This window comes from Malus domestica, chromosome 12, assembly GCF_042453785.1.
Source record: "Malus domestica chromosome 12, GDT2T_hap1".
NCBI lineage: Eukaryota > Viridiplantae > Streptophyta > Magnoliopsida > Rosales > Rosaceae > Malus > Malus domestica.
In genome coordinates this window covers 22,886,045-22,907,914 of record NC_091672.1, presented here as the reverse complement: position 1 = coordinate 22,907,914, position 21,870 = coordinate 22,886,045, and the positions used below count along the sequence as shown (strand labels likewise).

General features: G+C 41.2%; 1 protein-coding gene across 1 annotated transcript; it reads right to left on the bottom strand.

Annotated features, from left to right (window-relative positions):
• Positions 1-16,321: 16,321 nt before the first annotated feature.
• Positions 16,322-20,343, bottom strand: LOC139189883 (uncharacterized). Its single transcript, XM_070809141.1, has 8 exons — positions 20,048-20,343; positions 19,760-19,931; positions 19,097-19,243; positions 18,589-18,998; positions 18,185-18,432; positions 17,396-17,604; positions 17,138-17,171; positions 16,322-16,926 (listed from the first exon to the last, which is right to left on the bottom strand). Exons 1-8 carry the CDS (start codon positions 20,341-20,343, stop codon positions 16,322-16,324), a joined length of 2,121 nt encoding a protein of 706 aa, XP_070665242.1.
• Positions 20,344-21,870: the final 1,527 nt, after the last annotated feature.

The window sequence follows — 21,870 nt, the reverse complement described above, 5'->3', positions numbered from 1 at the left end:
GAAGACAAATACCTCTTTCTTTTTACCTCACTTTCAGATTCGTACGAGAACCTTGTGAAACTTTACTGCATGGAAAGATACAGTAAGTTTGGAGCAGGTGCAAGCTTCTTTGGTGTGCACGAGACTACTTCAACTATTTAAGGTTGGAATCGTGGAAGAAAATTGGAAAGAGGATCTGAGAGAGATAACAGGTTCAGATCCGGTTCCAGAGTCAAGTGTCCACAGTGCTACAAGTGCTAGGCGGGGTTGTAGCAAGTTTGTGGCAGAATGCTTTGAGTATGCCCTCTAGGTACTCGAAAGCAACACTTCTCCTGGTGATGTTTAGTCTCAAGTGTTGCATGGGTTTTGTAGCAGGTGGAGCTATAGGATTCACAGGTGATCAGATGGTCCTGAGGTAGGAGGCAGTGTGGGAATTTTGTCTGGCTCGACAAGTGTTGCTGGAATTGGGTGCACTGACAAGTTTCCAGTTGCAGACAATGAAGAGGAGGAAAACCTGATGGAGGAGACGAGAGTGTGCTGAGATCCTATCTGAAGCTAAATGGTGTTTTTTTTAGCTTGTAGCAGCTGCACATGTAATGACAGTGACTGAATCGGAACAGGACCAACGAGGTTGATTCATGGTGTGTATGTTGGTACGTAAGGCCAATGGGCTTTGATGATAGGTGCAAGGATTTTTGCACTGTATTTCACCAAGGTGGAGATTGTTGTGATTGGCTCATATTTTGAGCTGGCAACAATAAAGTGACTTGTGTTTGCTTTCGGTGGAAATATCACATGGTGTGGGTTGCATTGAAAGTTGCATACAAGTGCTGCAAAGTAAAAGCAAAAATGGGTTTGCCTTTTGACTTTGGGAGCATTATGCAAGAAATGTGATGATGACTTGACCTTTATTTAATGCAAGGAAATGCTTGCATTAGGTGTGCTTGCCGTGTGTGAGATAGCAGCCAGAAAAGAATCTAAGGTGGAAAGAGCATTCGGCTCTCCCATAGGAAATGTTGAACATGGGTTGAGAGAAAATCAAGAGAGCTAGAGTGAAAAGTCTCTAGTAAAAGAACTCTTGGAGTAGAGTGAGGCTCTTGGAAAATTCTATAAATGGGTGTACAAGGGATTTGGGATTGGGTTATGTCGATTTAGCTCATGTGTACTTGTACTGTTAATCTCATTGTGAAGAGCAATATCTCTCCGGGGACGTAGGCAGGATTTTACCGAACCTCGTAATTCTCTTGGTGTATTTATTTCTTGTATTTTATTCTGTTTAACTGAGTGTGATTTGGTGAGGTTGTAATCTGAATCTCGTTTCCGCACTAATGAACAGGCCAAGACACAACAATTGGTATCAGAGCATCGTTGGAGGTCTAGATTTATTCACCATGGAATTTTCAGTTGAGTAGTTTAATGGGAGTGGCTGTTTTACTCTTAGCAGATGAGAGTAATGAATCCCGAAGAAATGAAAGACATGTTCAAGGATGCTTGGATCAACTGCGAAAGTTGATGTTGAGGAAGAAGACAAAAGCCTATTTCTTCTTACCTCACTTTCAGATTCATACGAGAACCTTGTGAAACTTTACTGCATGGAAAGATACAACAAGTTTGGAGCAGGTGCAAGCTTTTTTGGTGTGGAATGATACACAAAGGAAACCATGGATGATGGTGGGCACGAGATTGCTTAAGCTATTCAAGGTTGGAATCGTGGAAGAAAATTGGAAAGAGGATCTGAGAGAGGCAACAGGTTCATATCCGGTTCCGGAGGCAAGGGTCTACAGTGCTACAAGTGCTAGGTGGGGTTGTAGCAATTTGTGGCAGAAGGCTTCGAGTATGCCCTTTAGGTACACGAAGCAACACTTCTCCTGGTGATGTTTAGTCTCAAGTGTTGCAGGGGTTTTGTAGCAGGTGGAGCTATTGGATTCACTGGTGATCAGATGGTCCTGAGGTAGGAGGAATTGTGGGGATTTTGTCTGGCTCGACGGGTGTTGCTGGAAATGGGTGCACTGACAAGTTTCCAGGTTGCAGATAATGAAGAGGAGGAAAACCTGCTGGAGGAGATGAGGGTGTGTTGAGATCCTGTCTGAAGCTAAATGGTGATTTTTAGATGGTGCAGGTGCAAATGCATTGGCAATAACTGAATCGGAACAAGACTAACGAGGTTGATTCAGGGTGTGTATGCTGGTACGTAAGGCCAATGGGCTTTGGTGATGAGTGCAAGGATTTTTGTACTGTATATTCACCAAGATGGAGATTGTTGTGATTGTCTCATAGTTTGAGCTGGCAACAATGAAGTGACTTGTGTTTGGTTTCGGTGGAAATATCACATGGTGTGGGTTGCATTGAAAGTTGCAGACAAGTGCTGCAAAGTAAAAGTAAAAGTGGGTTTGCCTTTTGACTTTGGGAGCATTTTGCAAGAAATGTGATGATGGCTTGACCTTTATTAAATGCATGGTAAAGCTTGCATTAGGTGTGCTTGCCGTGTGTGAGATGGCAGCCAGAAAAGCATCCAAGGTGGGTAGAGCATTCGGCTCTCCCATGGGAAATGTTGAACATGGGTTGAGAGAAAATCAAGAGAGCTAGAGTGAAAAGTCTCTAGTGAAAGAACTCTTCGGGTAGAGTGAGGCTCTTGGAAATTTCTATGAGTGGGTGCACAAGGGATTTGGGATTGGGTTATGTCGATTTAACTCATGTGTACTTGTACTGTTATTCTTATAGTGAAGAGGAATATCTCTCTGGGGATATAGGCAGGATATTGCCGAACCTCGTAATTCTCTTGGTGTCTTTATTTCTTGTATTTTATTCTGTTTAACTGAGTGTGATTTGGTGAGGTTGTAATCTGAATCTCGTTTCCGCACTAATGAACGGGCCAAGGCACAACAATTGGTATCAGAGCATCGTTGGAGGCTTTGGTTCGTTGGAGGTCTAGATTTATTCACCATCGAATTTTCAGTTGAGCAGTTTAATGGGAGTGGTTGTTTTACTCTTAGCAGATGAGAGTAATGAAGCTCGAAGAAACGAAAGACATGTTCAAGTGTTGCAGGGGTTTTGTAGCAGGTGAAGCTACTGGATTGACAGGTAATCAGATGGTCTTGAGGTAGGAGGAAGTGTAGGAATTTTGTCTGGCTCGACGGGTGTTGTTGGAAATGGGTGCACTGACAAGTTTCTAGGGTGCAGACAATGAAGAGGAGGAAAAGCTGCTGAAGGAGACGGGGGTGTGTTGATATCCTGTCTGAAGCTAAATGATGATTTTTTAGCTTGCAGCATCTGCACATGCATTGGCAGTGACTAAATCGGAATAGGACCAACGAGGTTGATTTAGGGTGTGTGTGTGCTGGTACGTAAGGCCAATGGGCTTCGGTGATGGGTACAAGGATTTTTGCACTGTATATTCATCAAGGTGGAGATTGTTGTGATTGGCTCATATTTTGAGCTGGCAACAATGAAGTGACATGTGTTTGCTTTCGGTGGAAATATCACATGGTGTGGGCTGCATTGAAACTTGCAGACAAGTGCTGCAAAGTAAAAGCAAAAGTGGGTTTGCCTTTTGAGTTTTGGAGCATTATGCAAGAAATGTGATGATGGCTTGACCTTTATTTAATGCAAGGAAATGCTTGCATTAGGTCTGCTTGCCGTTTGTGAGATGGCAGCCAGGAAAACATCCAAGGTGGAAAGAGCATTCGGCCCTCCCATGGGAAATGTTGAACATGGGTTCAGAGAAATCAAGAGAGCTAGAGTGAAAAGTCTCTAGTGAAAGAACTCTTGGGGGTAGAGTGAGGCTCTTGGAAAATCCTATGAGTGGGTGTACAAGGGATTTGGGATTGGGTTATGTCGATTTAACTCATGTGTACTTGTACTGTTATTCTCATAGTGAAGAGCAATACTTCTCCGGGGACGTAGAAAGGATTTTACCGAACCTCGTAATTCTCTTCGTGTCTTTATTTCTTGTATTTTAATCCATTTAACTGAGTGTTATTTGGTGATGTTGTAATTTGAATCTCGTTTCCTCACTAATGAACGGGCCAAGGCACAACAATTGGTATCGGAGCATCGTTGGAGGTCTAGATTTATTCACCATGGAATTTTCATTTGAGCAATTTAATGGGAGTGACTATTTTACTCTTACCAGATGAGAGTAATGATGCCCGAAGAAATGAAAGACATGTTCGGGGATGCTTGGATCAACTGCGAAAGTTGATGTTGAGGAAGAAGACAAAAGCCTCTTTTTTCTTACCTCACTTTCAGGTTCGTACGAGAACCTTGTGAAACTTTACTGCATGGAAAGATACAGTAAGTTTGGAGCAGGTGCAAGCTTTTTTGGTGTGGAATGATACACAAAGGAGACCATGGATAATGGTGGGCACGAGACTGCTTAAGCTATTCTTGGTTGGAATCGTGGAAGAAAATTAGAAAGAGGATATGAGAGAGACAACAGGTTTAGATCCGATTCCGGAGGCCAGGGTCCATAGTGCTACAAGTGCTAGGCGGGGTTGTAGCAATTTTTGGCAGAAGGCTTCGAGTATGCCCTCTAGATACATGAAGCAACACTTCTCCTGGTGATGTTTAGTCTCAAGTGTTGCATGGGTTTTGTAGCAAGTGGAGCTATTGGATTCACAGGTGATCAGATGGTCCTGAGGTATGAGGAATTGTGGGGATTTTGTCTGGCTCGACGGGTGTTGCTTGAAATGGGAACACTGACAAGTTTCCAGGTTGCAGACAATGAAGAAGATGAAAACCTGCTGGAGGAGACGAGGGTGTGTTGAGATCCTGTCTGAAGCTAAATGGTGATTTTTTAGCTTGCTGCAGGTGCAAATGTATTGGCAGTGACCGATTTGGAACAAGACATACGAGGTTGATTAAGGGTATGTATGCTGATACGTAAGGCAAATGGGCTTTGGTGATGGGTGCCAATATTTTTGCACTGTATATTCGCCAAGGTGGAGATTGTTGTGATTGACTCATATGTTGAGCTGGCAACAATGAAATGACTTGGGTTTGCTTTCGATGGAAATATCACATGGTGTGGGCGGCATTGAAAGTTGCAGACAAGTGCTGCAAAATAAAAGCAAAAATGGGTTTGCTTTTTGAGTTTTGGAGCATTATGCAAGAAATGTGATGATGGCTTGACCTTTATTTAATGCAAGGAAATGCTTGCATTAGGTATGCTTGCCGTTTGTGAGATGGCAGCCAGAAAAGCATCCAAGGTGGAGAGAGCATTCGGCTCTCCCATGGGAAATGTTGAACATGGTTGAGAGAAAATCAGGAGAGCTAGAGTGAAAAGTCTCTAGTGAAAGAACTCTTCGGGTAGAGTGAGGCTCTTGGAAAATTCTATGAGTGGGTGTACAAGGGATTTGGGATTGGGTTATGTCGATTTTATTCATGCGTACTTGTACTGTTATTCTCATAGTGAAGAGCAATACCTCTCCGGGGACGTAGGAAGGATTTTGCCGAACCTCGTAATTCTCTTGGTGTCTTTATTTCTTGTATTTTAATATGTTCAACTGAGTGTGATTTGGTGAGGTTGTAATCTAAATCTCGTTTTCGCACTAATGAACGGGCCAATGATCAACAATTGGTATCGGAGCATCGTTGGTGGCTTTGGTTCATTGGAGGTCTAGATTTATTCACCATGGAATTTTCATTTGAGCAGTTTAATGGGAGTGGCTAATTTACTCTTAGCAGATGAGAGTAATGAAGCCCGAAAAAATGAAAGACATGTTCAGGGATGCTTGGACCAACTGCAAAAGTTGATGTTGAGGAAGAAGACAAAGGCCTATTTCTTCTTACCTGACTTTCAGATTCGTACGAGAACCTTGTGAAACTTTAATGCATGGAAAGATACAGTAAGTTTGGAGCATGTGCAAGCTTCTTTGGTGTGGAATGATACACAAAGGAGACCATGGATGATGGTGGGCACGAGACTGCTTAAGCTATTCAAGGTTGGAATTGTGGAAGAAAATTGGAAAGAGAATATGAGAGAGACAACAGGTTCAGATCCGATTCTGGAGGCAAGGGTACACAGTGCTATAAGTGCTAGATAGGGTTGTAGTAAGTTTATGGCAGAAGGCTTCGAGTATGCCTTCTAGGTACTAGAAGCAACACTTCTCCTGGTGATGTTTAGTCTCAAGTGTTGCAGTGATTTTGTAGCAGGTGGAGCTATAGGATTCACAGGTGATCAGATGGTCCTGAGGTAGGAGGAAGTGTGGGAATTTTGTTTGGCTCGACGGGTGTTGTTGGAAATGGGTGCAATGACAAGTTTCTAGGTTGCAGACAATGAAGAGGAGGAAAACCTACTAGAGGAGACGAGTGTGTGTTGATATCCTATGTGAAGTTAAATGGTGATTTTTTAGCTTGCAGCAGCTGCATATGCATTGGCAGTGACTGAATCGGAACAGGACGAACGAGGTTGATTGATGGTATGTATGCTGGTACGTAAGTCCAATGGGCTTTGGTGATGGGTGCATGGATTTTTGCACTGTATATTCGCCAAGGTGGAGATTGTTGTGATTGTCTCATATTTTGTGCTGGCAACAATGAAGTGACCTGTGTTTGCTTTCGATGGAAATATCACATGGTGTGGGTTGCATTGAAAGTTGTGGACAAGTGCTGCAAAATAAAAGCAAAAGTGGGTTTGCCTTATTACTTTGGGAGCATTATGCAAGAAATGTGATGATGACTTGACCTTTATTTAATGCAAGGAAATGCTTGCATTAGGTGTGCTTGCCGTGTGTGAGATGGCAGCCAGAAAAGCATCCAAGGTTGAGAGAGCATTCGGCTCTCCCATGGGAAATGTTGAACATGGGTTGAGAGAAAATCAAGAGAGCTAGAGCGAAAAGTCTCTAGTAAAAGAAATCTTGGGGTAGAGTGAGGCTCATGGAAAATTCTATTAGTGGGTGTACAAGGGATTTGGGATTGGGTTATGTCGATTTAGCTCATGTGTACTTGTACTGTTAATCTCATTGTGAAGAGCAATATATCTCCGGGGATGTAGGCAGGATTTTGTTGAACCTCGTAATTCTCTTGGTGTCTTTATTTCTTGTATTTTATTCTGTTCAACTGAGTGTGATTTGGTGAGGTCGTAATCTGAATCTCGTTTCCGCACTAATGAATGGGCCAAGGCATAACAATTAGTATCAGAGCATAGTTGGAGGCTTTGGTTCGTTGGAGGTCTAGATTTATTCACCATGGAATTTTCATTTGAGTAGTTTAATGGGAGTGGCTGTTTTACTCTTAGCAGATGAGAGTAATGAAGCCTGAAGAAATGAAAGACATGTTCAGGGATGCTTGGATAAACTGCGAAAGTTGATGTTGAGGAAGAAGACAAAGGCCTCTTTCTTCTTACCTCACTTTCAGATTCGTACGAGAACCTTGTGAAACTTTACTGCATGGAAAGCTACAGTAAGTTTGGAGCAGGGGCACGCTTCTTTGGTGTGGAATGATACACAAAGAAGGCCATGGATGATGGTGGGCACGAGACTGCTTCAGCTGATCAAGGTTGGAATCGTGGAAGAAAATTGGAAAGAGGATATGAGAGACTACAGGTTCAGATCTGGTTCCGGAGGTAAGGGTCAACAATGCTACAAGTGTTAGGCGGTGTTGTAGCAAGTTTGTGGCAGAAGGCTTCGAGTATGCCCTCTAGGTACTCGAAGTAACACTCTTCCTGGTGATGTTTAGTCTCAAGTGTTGCATGGGTTTTGTTGCAGGTGGAGCTATTGGATTCATAGGTGATCAGATGGTCCTGAGGTAGGAAGAAGTGTGGGAATTTTGTTTGGCTCGACGGGTGTTGCTGGAAATAGGTGCACTGACAAGTTTCCAAGTTGCAGACAATGAAAGGAGGAAAATCTGCTGGAGGAGAGGAGGGTGTGTTGAGATCATGTTTGAAGCTAAATGGTGATTTTTTAGCTTGCAGCAGCTGCACATGCATTGGCAGTGACTGAATCGGAATAGGACCAACGAGGTTGATTATGAGTGTGTATGCTGGTACGTAAGGCCAATGGGATTTGGTGATGGGTGCATGAATTTTTGCATTGTATATTTGACAAGGTGAGATTGTTGTGATTGTCTCATATTTTGTGCTGGCAACAATGAAGTGACATGTGTTTGCTTTCGGTGGAAATATCACATGGTGTGAGCTGCATTGAAAGTTGCAGAGAAGTGCTGCAAAATAAAAGCAAAATTGGGTTTGCCTTATTACTTTGGGAGCATTATGCAAGAAATGTGATGATGACTTGACCTTTATTTAATGCAAGGAAATGCTTGCATTAGGTGTGCTTGCCGTGTGTGAGATGGCAGCCAGAAAAGCATCCAAGGTGGAGAGAGCATTCGGCTCTCCCATGGGAAATGTTGAACATGGGTTGAGAGAAAATCAAGAGAGCTAGAGTGAAAAGTCTATTGGGGTAGAGTGAGGCTCTTGGAAAATTCTATGAGTGTGTGTACAAAGGATTTGTGATTGGGTTATGTTGATTTAGCTCATTTGTACTTTTACTGTTAATCTCATTTTGAAGAGCAATATCTCTCCGGGGACGTAGGCAGGATTTTGCCGAACCTCGTAATTCTCTTGGTGTCTTTATTTCTTGTATTTATTCTGTTCAACTGAGTGTGATTTGGTGAGGTTGTAATCTGAATCTCGTTTCCGCACTAATGAACGGGCCAAGGCACAACAATTGGTATCAGAGCATCGTTGGAGGCTTTGGTTCGTTGGAGGTCTAGATTTATTCACCATGGAATTTTCAGTTCAGTAGTTTAATGGGAGTGGCTGTTTTACTCTTAGCAGATGAGAGTAATGAAGCTTGAAGAAATGAAAGACATGTTTAGGGATGCTTGGATCAACTGCGAAAGTTGATGTTGAGGAAGAAGACAAAGGCATCTTTCTTCTTACCTGATTTTCAGATTCGTACGAGAACCTTGTGAAACTTTACTGCATGGAAAGATACAGTAAGTTTGGAGCAGGTGCAAGTTTCTTTGGTGTGGAATGATACACAAAGGAGACCATGGATGATGGTGGGCACGAGACTGCAAGCTATTCAAGGTTGGAATCGTTGAAGAAAATTGGAAAGAGGATTTGAGAGACTACAGGTTCAGATCCGGTTCCGGAGGTAAGGGTCCCTAATGCTACAAGTGTTAGGCGGTGTTGTAGCAAGTTTGTGGCAAAAGGCTTCGAGTCTGCCCTCTAGGTACTCGAAGCAACACTTCTCCTGGTGATGTTTAGTCTCAAGTGTTGTAGGGGTTTTGTAGCAGGTGGTGCTATTGGATTCATAGGTGATCAGATGGTCCTGAGGTAGGAAGAAGTGTGGGAATTTTGTTTGGCTCGACAGGTGTTGCTGGAAATGGGTGCACTGACAAGTTTCCAGGTTGCAGACAATGAAAGGAGGAAAACCTGCTGGAGGAGACGAGGGTGTGTTGAGATCCTGTCTGAAGCTAAATGGTGATTTTTTAGCTTGCAGCAGCTGCACATGCATTGGCAGTGACTGAATCGGAACAGGACCAACGAGGTTGAGTATGGGTGTGTATGCTGGTACGTAAGGCCAATGGGCTTTGGTGATGGGTGCAAGGATTTTTGCACTGTATATTCGCCAAGGTGGAGATTGTTGTGATTGTCTCATATTTTGTGTTGGCAACAATGAAGTGACCTGTGTTTGCTTTCGGTGGAAATATCACATGGTGTAGGCTGCATTGAAAGTTGCAGACAAGTGTTGCAAAGTAAAAGCAAAAGTGGGTTTGCCTTTTTACTTTGGGAGCATTATGCAAGAAATGTAATGATGGCTTGACCTTATTTAATGCAAGGAAATGCTTGCATTAGGTGTGCTTGTCGTGTGTGAGATGGCAGCCATAAAAGCATCCAAGGTGTATAGAGCATTCGGCTTTCCCATGGGAAATGTTGAACATGGGTTGAGAGAAAATCATGAGAGCTAGAGTGAAAAGTCTCAAGTGAAAAAACTCTTGGGGTAGAGTGATGCTCTTGGAAAATTCTATGAGTGGGTGTACAAGGGATTTGGTATTGGGTTATGTCGATTTAACTCACGTGTACTTGTACTGTTATTCTCATAGTGAAGAGCAATATCTCTCCGGGGACGTAGGCAGGATTTTGCCGAACCTCGTAATTCTCTTGGTGTCTTTATTTCTTGTATTTTATTCTGTTCAACTGAGTGTGATTTGGTGAGGTTGTAATCTGAATCTCGTTTACGCACTAATGAACGGGCCAGGGCACAACAGTATTCACATCTACAGGTTGATAAACGTTGTTGTATGTCAGAAAGACTCGAAAGAACGCCTTCTTATCGATATCGTGTATTCATATTGTGTTTTGGAACCACATATAACAAGTACAAATACAAGCATTTATGTGAGACAAGGGGAATAAATGAAAGAAAATGACAATTCACAAATTTCACTTTTATGAGTATTACGATTCAACTTATTTGGTCCCCGTTCCATTGTCCCATCCTTAACCCAGGACAAAGCGCCAAAACCCTACTATCAACTAAAAACCTCAACGAGTGAGCAGTCTCCATGAATCCATAATCTGTATGGTTTGGCCAAATTCAGTCAGCTAGTTCAAAGGACATGGAAGATGACGGGCTTCAACGAACGCAAGCAAGCAAGAATATAACAGAACTCGAGTAAACGCAACATATTCTTAATCGAAACTAAGAATTGGATAAAGAACTTAGGAAAAAACATCCAGAAAAATACAACAGAATCATAATGAATATGCATATCGGATGTGTATAATCATAAAACGCTTGAGTGCAAAAGCAAACGTGACTTTTCTGACCAGTAAGACACCACTTTTATTGCCAGTGCTGGCAGATTCAATTGCTTTGTGCTTGAAGTTTTTCACAGAAGGAATATGCAGAGGACCACCATATGGGGCTGCCTTATTGCCCATTAAAATAATTAGCAGCTCATTAAGATAATGACTAAAGGATCCCAAGATGATAATCAACTTGGTTTTCTAAGAAAGAATGATAATAAATAACTAATTAAGCATGAAAATAGAGTTAGTGGACTGACTCTGCAAATCTACGCAGATTTGCTCACGAACTGAAGATTCTAATGCTGAGTGGCTCCCTAACTCTCTTTTGTCATACTATCGGAGATGGAAGGAGTACGTCCTTATCGCCAAAGTTGACACCCCTTAGTCCTTACCCTTCGATGGAACCCTAATTAAATTGGACCGGCTAGCCTTTCCCATGAAGCCATGTGATAAGTGAATTTTATATTATATATTTAACCATATTCTTGGTATATTTTGGAAGAATTTTGATACTTTGAATTGTATTTTCAACATAGGACTTCCGACTTCATCTGGAGCAAAACATGGTTAAATGGACGAATTTTGGAGTAATTTCAGTTGGAAGACGTTCGTGAATCACTTAGCTTGATCGTACCAAAAATTGGGATTTTTCCATCACGCGGTTATTTTCTGGCGATAAAATAAAGGAGCGATGTGCGGTGCTGGAAAATGACGTTTCTGGGCTTAAATTGCGTTTTTGGAGCCCAAGATGGCCTTGGATAGTTTTGTGTCTGGAGATGTGTTTGGAAAGTCCTTATCTTTAAAACAAGCTATCTTGGGCTGGATTTGGAGGAGATCTGTGGCTAAAACGTGGCTGGACAAGTACTTGGCAGATTCTCCTAGTTTAATTAGGGTTTTATTTTCTAAGATATTTTATTATTTTTTCTTAGTTTTCCAAATTGGAATAAGAGACCTATGTTTTAGGGTTTGTGGATGGCTTAGCAAATATATGGCTTGGCCGTCTACAGTTTTTCTCTATGCTTATTATTATTCAACTGGAGAGACAAAGAACTTTGCTAGGGTTCTTGGAGATTTTCTACTTTAAGGTGTTTTCATTCCTTTTATTTTTAATAATATTTTCTATAATTTCAATTATGAATATGCGTAACTAATTCCTCTTGCTAGGGCGAAATCTTGAGCCTTAGCATGAATATGTAATTTTTATTTAATTGATTATGGTTGATTGCATGCACACTTTGAATTATTGATCACTGTTTTAAACTATCTAATTGTCTTGATGATTGGCCACCATTAGGATTTTTAGACAAGTAATTGGATGCAATTCGGTCGGAATATCACCAGAGGATTGAGTATTGCTTCTTGTGATTGATAATTGTAATTTCATCTAAGGCAAATATCACGCTCTTAGGGGTTGCATGGTTCTTCAAAAGGTTTTCATAAAACTCAATGAGTCTCGCATGTTTATATTTGATCTGAATATCACAGACGGATTACATGTTAGATATACGTTCTTGCTTGAATATCACGAGGAGAATATATATTAGGAAAACCTAACATTCGAAGTGACATGTGTGAATCATAAGTAATTGGTAGAAATTCATAGGATTGCTAGGTGATGGTGAAACCCTAGTGCCTTTACAAATTGGTATTTAAAACTCTTTTCTTCGATTATATTAGTTTTTGTTTAAAATTCGTTTTTAATATTTCCCATTCTCAAACTCTCTTTTCTCAAGTTTTAATTCTAAGTATTTAATTAGGAATTGTTTCTACATAAATTATCCAAATAGTCCTTGAGAAGAACGACCTTGCATGAGCATCTATATTACAACATCCTTGTATTCTTGCAAGTATTTCATGTGATTTTGACCCTATTTGCATAGACGTTAAAAATCATATCACCATGATAGTAGCAATATTCCAAGGCGGTCTTTGGAATTGGCATGCCTCTAATTCTAATGGTTCAGATGTTATACGGTGACTAACGACCCCATCTGACAGCTAAACATGGGAGAAAATGAATGTCTAAACATGAAGTTACCGCGTAGTGTGGTATAGTATTGACAGAATGAGTTTTATTCTATGGTTGGCTGTTACCTACTATTGGCAGATTGCTACCTTAAAGAGGGTCATTATTTCTTCCCCTCCAGCTATGCTAATTTTGCTTTCTGTCTCGCTGAACTAAAGATTAAAGCTATACACTCATACTCATACTCAACCCTTTTTTCGATTTCCCGTTCAGTGAGGGAATCTGGAGGCAGGTTTTGATTAATTGTGGAGTTCCCTTGTTCAGTATCATGTGGACCAAATCATAGCGTGGGATGGTTTCGCGTGGAGGGGTATATCCCTTGCTATTACCCTACAGAAGATGACTTTTGCTGGCACAATCTACTGTGTATGGAGAGTGAGGAAGAACAAAGCGTTCGAGAATGAAAAAAGTCTTCTTGTGTTGATCTGAAGCCTATCATCACTACCAATTACCAATTTTTATGTTGCAACTTTACGTACCACTTTCGTACAATTGGTAGCAACCTGTTAGCTTCCTATCCTATTGGGCCTAACCCGTTTAAGTATAATAAGCCCATTTACGTATTTTGGGTTGTAGTTTCCTGAACTTCTATTTAATTAGGTCTCCTCCTTCTCAAGTGAGAATTATGAATGAAATATTGAATGTGTTTTTACCATACTTGACCAATCCCGAAACTATCGAGCACTGGTTATCGTTATACCGTCAAGGATCCAAAAGAGTTTCCCTCCAACCAGAAGAGTTTCCCTCCAACCAGGAGGCCAATCACATCGTGACACGTGTCGACATCAGAAGCCAATCATAGCGCGACATGTGTCAACATCGGAAGCCAATCACAACACGACACGTGTCAATGTCAAAACAAAGCTAGAAAATCTCTTCTATAAAAGGAGACCATTCTTTCACAATATTTCCTAATGTCATTTGTACTAAATCATTCACTTGTGCTCACTAAAAGAGAGCTTGAACCTATGTACTTATGTAAACCCTTCACAATTAATTAGAACTCCTCTACTCCGTGGACGTAGTCAATCTGGGTGAACCACGTACATCTTGTGTTTGCTTCCCTATCTCTATCCATTTACATACTTATCCATACTAGTGACCGAAGCAATCTAGCGAAGGTCACAAACTTAACACTTTCTGTTGTACCAAAGTCCTCACTGATTTTGTGCATCAACATTTGGCGCGGTCTGTAGGAACGACACTTATTCCCACTCTCTTCAGTTTTGTTAAGCTGGTTTCCACCATTCGTACACTCTCTTTTGACCAGGCATCCCTTTCCAACATGGGGACCGAAGGAAGCCACAACACACAGAATGACACCCCTCTTGCACTTGGTGCGAAGCAACGAAAGAAGGAATACCCCCACACTTAGCTTTTGCTAGTCCTTGAGCAAAACAAAACAAACACAACAAAACAAAGTAAACAAAACACACTCTAATCCTTCCAACATTTACCTCAGTGATTTCCAATGCACATGACATGTTAAAGATAATCATTCCCACATATTTTAGTCATCTTCACACTTGAGCACATACTTAATCACGGTCACCACTTACTAGTTCACATTTAACCAATTAAAACGATGTTTTGAATGTTGCAACATGCCTTAGAGAATTTGCTCAATTCCTTACAAGATACTCTTTATTTTCACTCACATTTTCTGATTACACACCCTACACTATAGTTATATGTGAGAAGATTGATGTAAACATGAAAACTAGTACTCACATATGTGTGAAACAAAGAAAGCAATTTTCTGGAGTTATTAAGCATGTTTAAATATGATCTCATGAATGGAATGCTACTACTTAGATGTGAGAGCCAGTGACACCATATGCTCATACCCATTTCAAACTCCACAAATTAAAACACAAAACACTCAAAATTGAAGTCAAGGGTTGTAACAGGGCTTGGGGGTAATGGCTAACAAAGAAAGGATAGGGATTACAAACGTTCTTAAAACAATAGCAAGCAAAGTAATGAAATCGATACTTGGAATTCACTTTAGAATGTAGAAATTAACTGTTAAACACAAGGGGAAGATTCATGCAACACTTAGGGCCGAATTCAACTTTTTGGACCATTTTTTCAACAACCAACACATGTGAGTTAATTCTCACTTATTTTCAACTCTTCTTCATTTTTTTTTCACAACTTTTTTTTTCTTCTATTTTCCACGAATTTTTCTTTTCCTTTTCTTTTCTACCCGTGCCTCTTTTAAGACTTTGGTACATACACACACACAAGAATCACTTCCCCCACACTTGCTTTCTGCAATACATTGATAAAAAAGGAAATCATTTTAAGTCATGCTTTACTATGCTTCAAGAACAAGGGTATGGATGGTCCTAAACTAGGCTAGGTAAGGATAGTGTGGGTTAACAAAGAACATAGGCTTTACAAGGCTCAACGGGGTTAAACTTAAACACATAATGAAATAAGGGCACACCAATTTGGCTTTGGTGGTCACTACACAACTTCATCTTGAATATGTGTTATGCAAATCAATAGCATGCTTTGAATGAAACGGGCATGAGTTCTAGCATTTGGAACTAAATGATGAAACGCCTTCTAAGTAGCAACCAAGCAAAGAATAATAAGATCATGCAACGACTTTAGAAAACAACACCGCACAGATTATTAACTCTCCAAAGAACGTTTAGGCTCAAGTCTCACAAGGTTGTAGAGTTAATTTGAGTTTCTTCCTTCAAGCATGTTACAAAAACTGATTCTTTTCTTTATGATTGCATGTGAATTCATAAGTTATAACCACAACCAAGCATAAACCAAAGAGTGAATCAGACTTCTATCCATGTGTATAACTTTTTTTAACAGTCATGCAATTAAAAACCAAATCCTCATCATTGTGTTGGAAGGTACCTTAAGACATAAACAAACACACAAAAACAACTATTTTTGGGTTTTTCAAAACAATTTTTCAAAATTTTATGAGATTTTCGGATTTTTATGTCAAAACACATTAAAAAGCTTCAAAACACACTAAAAACACTTGAAAACAGTGAGAAACAACATTGGAAGTGATAGGTGAATAAAACCCACAAATTTGCATCAAAAACACTTATTTACCCCCCCTCCACACTTAAATCAAACATTGTCCTCAATGTTTCAAACATAAACTCACAGAAACACAATTAAACAAGCAACAAATAAACATTGAAAGATAAAGGCAGTAAGGAGAAAGGTTGAAAGAAAGCAAATTTGGATTTGGAGCCGAGTCTAGGTGTTCTTTTATTGGCATGGGTTGCCTCCCACGAAGAGCTTGCTTTAACGTCGTGCAGCCGGACGAATACCATCCTTCAAGCTTTCTTGGAGCCCACGGCATGGAGGGGGAGTTCCTCCACCACATGCTCCTCAAACAGGTCGTAATAGGGCTTCAAACGATGCCCATTCACTTTGAACTCGTGGCCAGTTTTTAAGCTTTGGACTTGGATTGCACCATGAGGAAAAACATTAGTAACAACAAAGGGTTCAATCCACTTAGAATGTAACTTACCGGGGAATAACCGAAGGCGAGAATCAAAGAGGATCACTTTCTACCCCTTGGAGAATGTCTTTGTACAAAGCATCTTGTCATGATACACCTTGGTCTTATCCTTGTAAATCCGAGCATTCTCGTAAGCTTCATGCCTAATCTTCTCGAGTTCATTCAATTGGAGCTTTCTATGAACTCCGGCGGCATCTAGATCCATGTTGAAGGTCTTCACAGCCCAATGTTCCTTGTGCTCTAACTCGACGGGCAAATGACATGGTTTACCATAGATGAGCCGAAACGGGGACATGCTTAGGGGAGTTTTGTAGGCCGTACGATAAGCGCACAATGCATCGTCCAAGCGCAAGCTCCAATCCCTCCTTGTTGGCCCCAAGGTTTTCTCTAAAACGTGCTTGATCTCCTTATTTGAAACCTCGGCTTGCCCATTGGTTTGAGGATGATAAGGTGTTGAAACCTTATGCGTAACATTGTACTTCTTGAGCAAAGCCTCAATGGTTCGATTACAAAAATGGGAGCGTCCATCACTGATTAGAACTCTAGGCATTCCAAACCTAGCAAAAATGTTAGTTTTCACGAAATCTGCAACCACCTTAGAATCGTTAATACGGGTGGCTTTTGTTTCCACCCATTTCGAAACATAATCAACAACTAGCAAGATATAAGTGAAACCATAAGATGGAGGGAAATGACCCATAAAATCAATACCCCAAACGTAAAAAATTTCAACAAATGATAGGGGTTGCTTCGGCATTTGATCCTTGGTACCTATATTTCCCGTTCTTTGGCAACGATCACACGTTAGACAATAAGTTCTAGCATCTTTAAACAAAGTGGGCCAATAAAATCCACATTCAAGAACCTTTAATGCCGTTATTTAAGTGCCAAAATGTCCACTACAAGCATAAGTATGACAAAATCTTAGAATCGAAAGAAATTCACAATCATGCACATATTTACCCAAAATCTGATCAGAGCAATACTTCCACAAATAGGGATCATCCCAAACGTAGAATCGTGCATCTTTTCGAAGTTTGTCACATTGGTGCTTGGTGAGAGTGCTTGGAACTTGTCTCGACACTAAGTAATTCACTAGATCGGCATACCATGGTTCACTTACCTCAATGGACAGCAGCTGCTCATCGGGGAAAGTTTCAGGGATAGGCACGGCATGCTCATGCTCCTCATGGACCATTCGGCTTAAGTGGTCAGCCACCACATTCTCGCTTCCTTTCTTGTCTCGTATTTCGATGTCAAACTCTTGAAGAAGAAGCATCCAACGAATGAGCCTAGGTTTTGCTTCATTCTTCGTTAGTAAGTACTTCAAAGCTGCATGATTAGTATAAACAATCACTTTAGTTCCAATTAAGTAAGATCAAAATTTATCTAAAGCAAAGACAACAGCTAGAAGTTCTTTTTCTGTTGTGGAATAGTTCAATTGGGCATCATTGAGAGTCCGAGAGGCATAATATATAACATGCAGCTGCTTGTCTTTTCTTTGCCCCAAAATAGCGCCTAATGCATAGTCGGATGTATCGCACATAAGCTCGAAAGGAAGGCTCCAATCGGGAGGAACAATGATAGGGGCCGAAGTTAGCTTCTCATTGAGTTGGGTGAATGTCGATTCACACTCCTCATCAAACTTGAAGGGCATATCTTTCTGAAGAAATCGGCAAATGGGGTTGGAAATCTTGGAAAAGTCCTTGATGAAACGCCTATAGAACCCTGCATGGCCAAGAAACGAACGAACCTCTCTAACCGAAGTGGGAGAGGGTAAGTGACGTACAAGGTCTATTTTTGATTTATCTACTTCAATTCCTTTTTCTGAAACGATATGGCCTAAAACTATACCTTGTTTAACCATAAAATGACATTTTTTTCCAATTCAACACAAGGTTAGTTTCAATACATCGTTTCAAGATCAAGGTCAGATGATCCAAACAATTATCAAAAGAATCCCCAAATACACTGAAATCATCCATAAATACCTCAATGATCTTCTCAACATAATCGGAGAATATACTTACCATACACCTTTGGAAAGTGGCAGGTGCGTTGCATAGGCCGAATGGCATGTGACGATAAACAAACGTTCCAAAGGGACACGTGAATGTGGTATTCTCTTGATCATCCTGGGCTATCACAATTTGGTTATATCTAGAATATCCATCAAGAAAACAATAAAAAGCATGACCAGCTAACCTTTCAAGCATTTGGTCGATGAATGGCAAGTGATCTTTCCTTATTGTGGCGTTTAGCTTCCTATAGTCAATACAAACTCACCATCCAGTTTGAATTTATGTAGGCACCAACTCGTTCTCTTCATTCTTGACAATAGTAACTCCAGACTTCTTGGGAACGACTTGAATTGGTGAAATCCAACGGCTATCGGAAATAGGATAGATCACTCCACAATCTAAGAGCTTGATTATTTCCTTCTTCACAACTTCCATCATTGGAGGATTGAGACGACGTTGAGCCTCTCGGGATGGTTTAGTCCCCTCCTCAAGAAGTATTCGGTGCATGCAAGTGGTGGGGCTAATTCCTTTAATGTCGACCAAGGTCCACCCTATGGCTGTTTTGTACTCACGCAACACCCTCACAAGTTTCTCTTCCTCAATTGCCGTGAGAATTGAAGAAACAATGATGGGCAATGTCTCGTCATCTCCTAAAAACACATACTTTAAATGGTCCGGCAACGGCTTAAGTTCAAGAGAGGGTGCCTGAATAACAGAAGGTAACATCTTAGTGGAAACTGAACTTGAAATTGAGATTGGAACCTACCATATTGTCATGGAAGTGGCTTAAGGGCAGCCACAACCTCCACAACTTCCTCATTAAAGGGCACGACATTGGGGTCCTCAATCTGGCCGTGGGATTGTATTGCTCCAATGATTTGGTTTTTTGGTTCTATGCCCTTGGTAATGGCTATTTCAAGGGCATCCTTGTTCAGTTCCTTAAGATACTCCTACGCCAAAGAATCAATGATATCAATAGAAAAACATGAATGGTCATCAACGGGATATCTCATAGTTTCAGAAATATTAAAATCGATAACTTCCCCATCGAATTCCATCGTCAAAGTGCCATTGAACACATCAATCTTTGTACGGGCTGTCTTCATGAATAGCCTACCAAGGAGAATCAGCAAAGAGGTGGAATGAGCTGAATCTTCCATGTCTAAAACGTAAAAATCAGCCGGGAAGATCAAATGGTTCACCTGCACTAAAACATCATCCAATACTCATTTTGGATAAGCGTTAGAACGATCAACCAATTGTATGATCACACCATCCTTTTTCAATTCACCCAAATTCATAGATTCGTAAATAGAATAAGGCATGACATTTATAAATGCACTTAAGTCAAGCAGTGCATGTTCAAACCGAGTAGTGCCAATTCTACAAGGAATCGTAAAACTACTGGGATCTTTGCATTTAGTAGGCTGTTTACATTGCAATACGGCTGAAACATTTTCACTTACCTTAACTACCTCTTTCTTCGACATTCTTCTCTTGGTTGTGCACAGCTCCTTAAGAAATTTGGCATATTTCGGGACTTGTTTAATTGCCTTAAGGAGTGGAATGTTTACTTGCACTTTCCGGAATGTTTCTAGAATGTCATTCTCATTCTCATCCTTCTTTGATTGCATGAATCTACGAGGAAAAGGAACTTTGGTCAGATTAGTATTAAGTGAATTTGAATTCAACTTACCTTGTTTGGCTGAATTAGGAATGATACGGGCTTGCGACAAGGGTTGTTTCACCCTTGCCGTGGGTGTGCTAGTGCTCCCTCCCTCGTTTTGCAGCTTTTCATCCTTTTTTGGGTAGATTTGGGAGTGTCGGACTCATTTCCAACTTCTTTTCCACTACGCAACATGATGGCTGTGGCAGATTCGAATCCTCCATTCGGATTCACATTTGGCAACTTACCTTGTTCTTTACTGAATTGCCCAATGAATTCAGCCATTTGTCCCATTTGTTTCTTCAAATCTTCCACCTCCTTGGCTTGATTTTGCATGCCATACGCCACATTGGTTAGCAATTGAAAAAATTGATCATTATCCATAGGCGAACCCTGTTCTAGATTGGGCCGAAAGTGGTTGATTTTGTTGATGGGGTCGTGGAAACCTAGGGGGGTTTTGCCAAAATCCCCCTTGTTGTGCATGTTGTTGGGGCTCTCTCCACTTCATATTAGGGTGATCTCTCCATCCGGGGTTATATGTGTTCGAGTATGGATCGTATTTGGTTTGATTTTGGCCTTGGAATTCAATAGCATTGGCAGATTCCCATCCACCATTCTTAATTAACTGAGGGCACTTCTTGGATGGATGCCCTTGGATGGAGCAAACGGTGCAAACTTGATTTTCTTGTGGTTTTGACCCAATTACAACCTGAGACACAAGAGAGGTAAGATTAGCTAATTATGATTGAATTTTAGACATGACCTTCTTGTCCTACAGCTTCTTAAGGAAGTAAACAAGTTGAAGGCCGAACGACAAGCTGGATACCTGATTGGAACCAACCTAGGCCTGGCCCTCTTACAAGGAGGATCATCGACACCCCCTCCAAGCAAAGACAAAACAGAAGCTTGGCTTGCTACTCTATATTGGAAAGGAGGACCTGATTGAACACTTTAACCTCTTTGAGTCCACCATGGCATACCAGATGCACACCGATGAAGAGCGATGTCTTCTCTTCCCCTCCACCCTCTCTGGCGGAGCTCTAAACTGGTATTGCCGTCTTCCACCTGAGACGGTAGACTCATTAGAGAAATTAAGGAAACTGTTTGTTTCTCAACACATTTTCCAGACCGATCGCTTGCACTTTGCGGATGACTTGTACACTATTCACCAAAAGCTAGACGAGTCATTACGTATGTATGCTGGCCGCTTCAGCCATGAGTATTCCCATTGTGCCGAGACGGACGACAAGACCGCCCTCAAAGCCTTCACGGCAGGCCTACGTGATTGTTTCTTCAAGTCCATGATCAATGCCAACACTTGGAAGACTTACTCTGAGGTGATGGCACATGCTTACAACCATGCCTCCGCTGTCAAGGGAAACCCCCCACAGCCACCCCTTATCAGCAAGTAGGGAGTGGAAGCCAGATCCAACCAAATGAAAAGATCTCGACCTTCCAAACAACAACATTGCCTTCCCCTGCCTTACTTAATACTTCGCCAAGTTAACAGACATATCAACCTCAAGGAAAAAGGAAAGATTTCCATCCTCACCAGTCTCATTTTAGTAAAAAGAGTAAGAGACACTATCGCGATAACCAAGGGTATGGCAACGATAATGCCCGCCCCCAGGCAGTCAACACAGTGGGCCAAGCACGTGTCAGGACATGCCCTACTCTGAGGTATGAGACATACACACCTTTGAACGCCACATGCATGGCCATTTACCCCAGCATAGCACACCTGATACCGAAGCCAATATCGAGGCAGTCGGGTTACAAGCCCACGAAGAACACGGGCACATTTTGCTACTACCACGAGTATAACGGCCATGACAGCGAGAAGTGTATCACCATTCGTGATCATATTGAAGCTTTGGTGTGTGAAGGAAAAATTAATCAATTCCTCCTTCA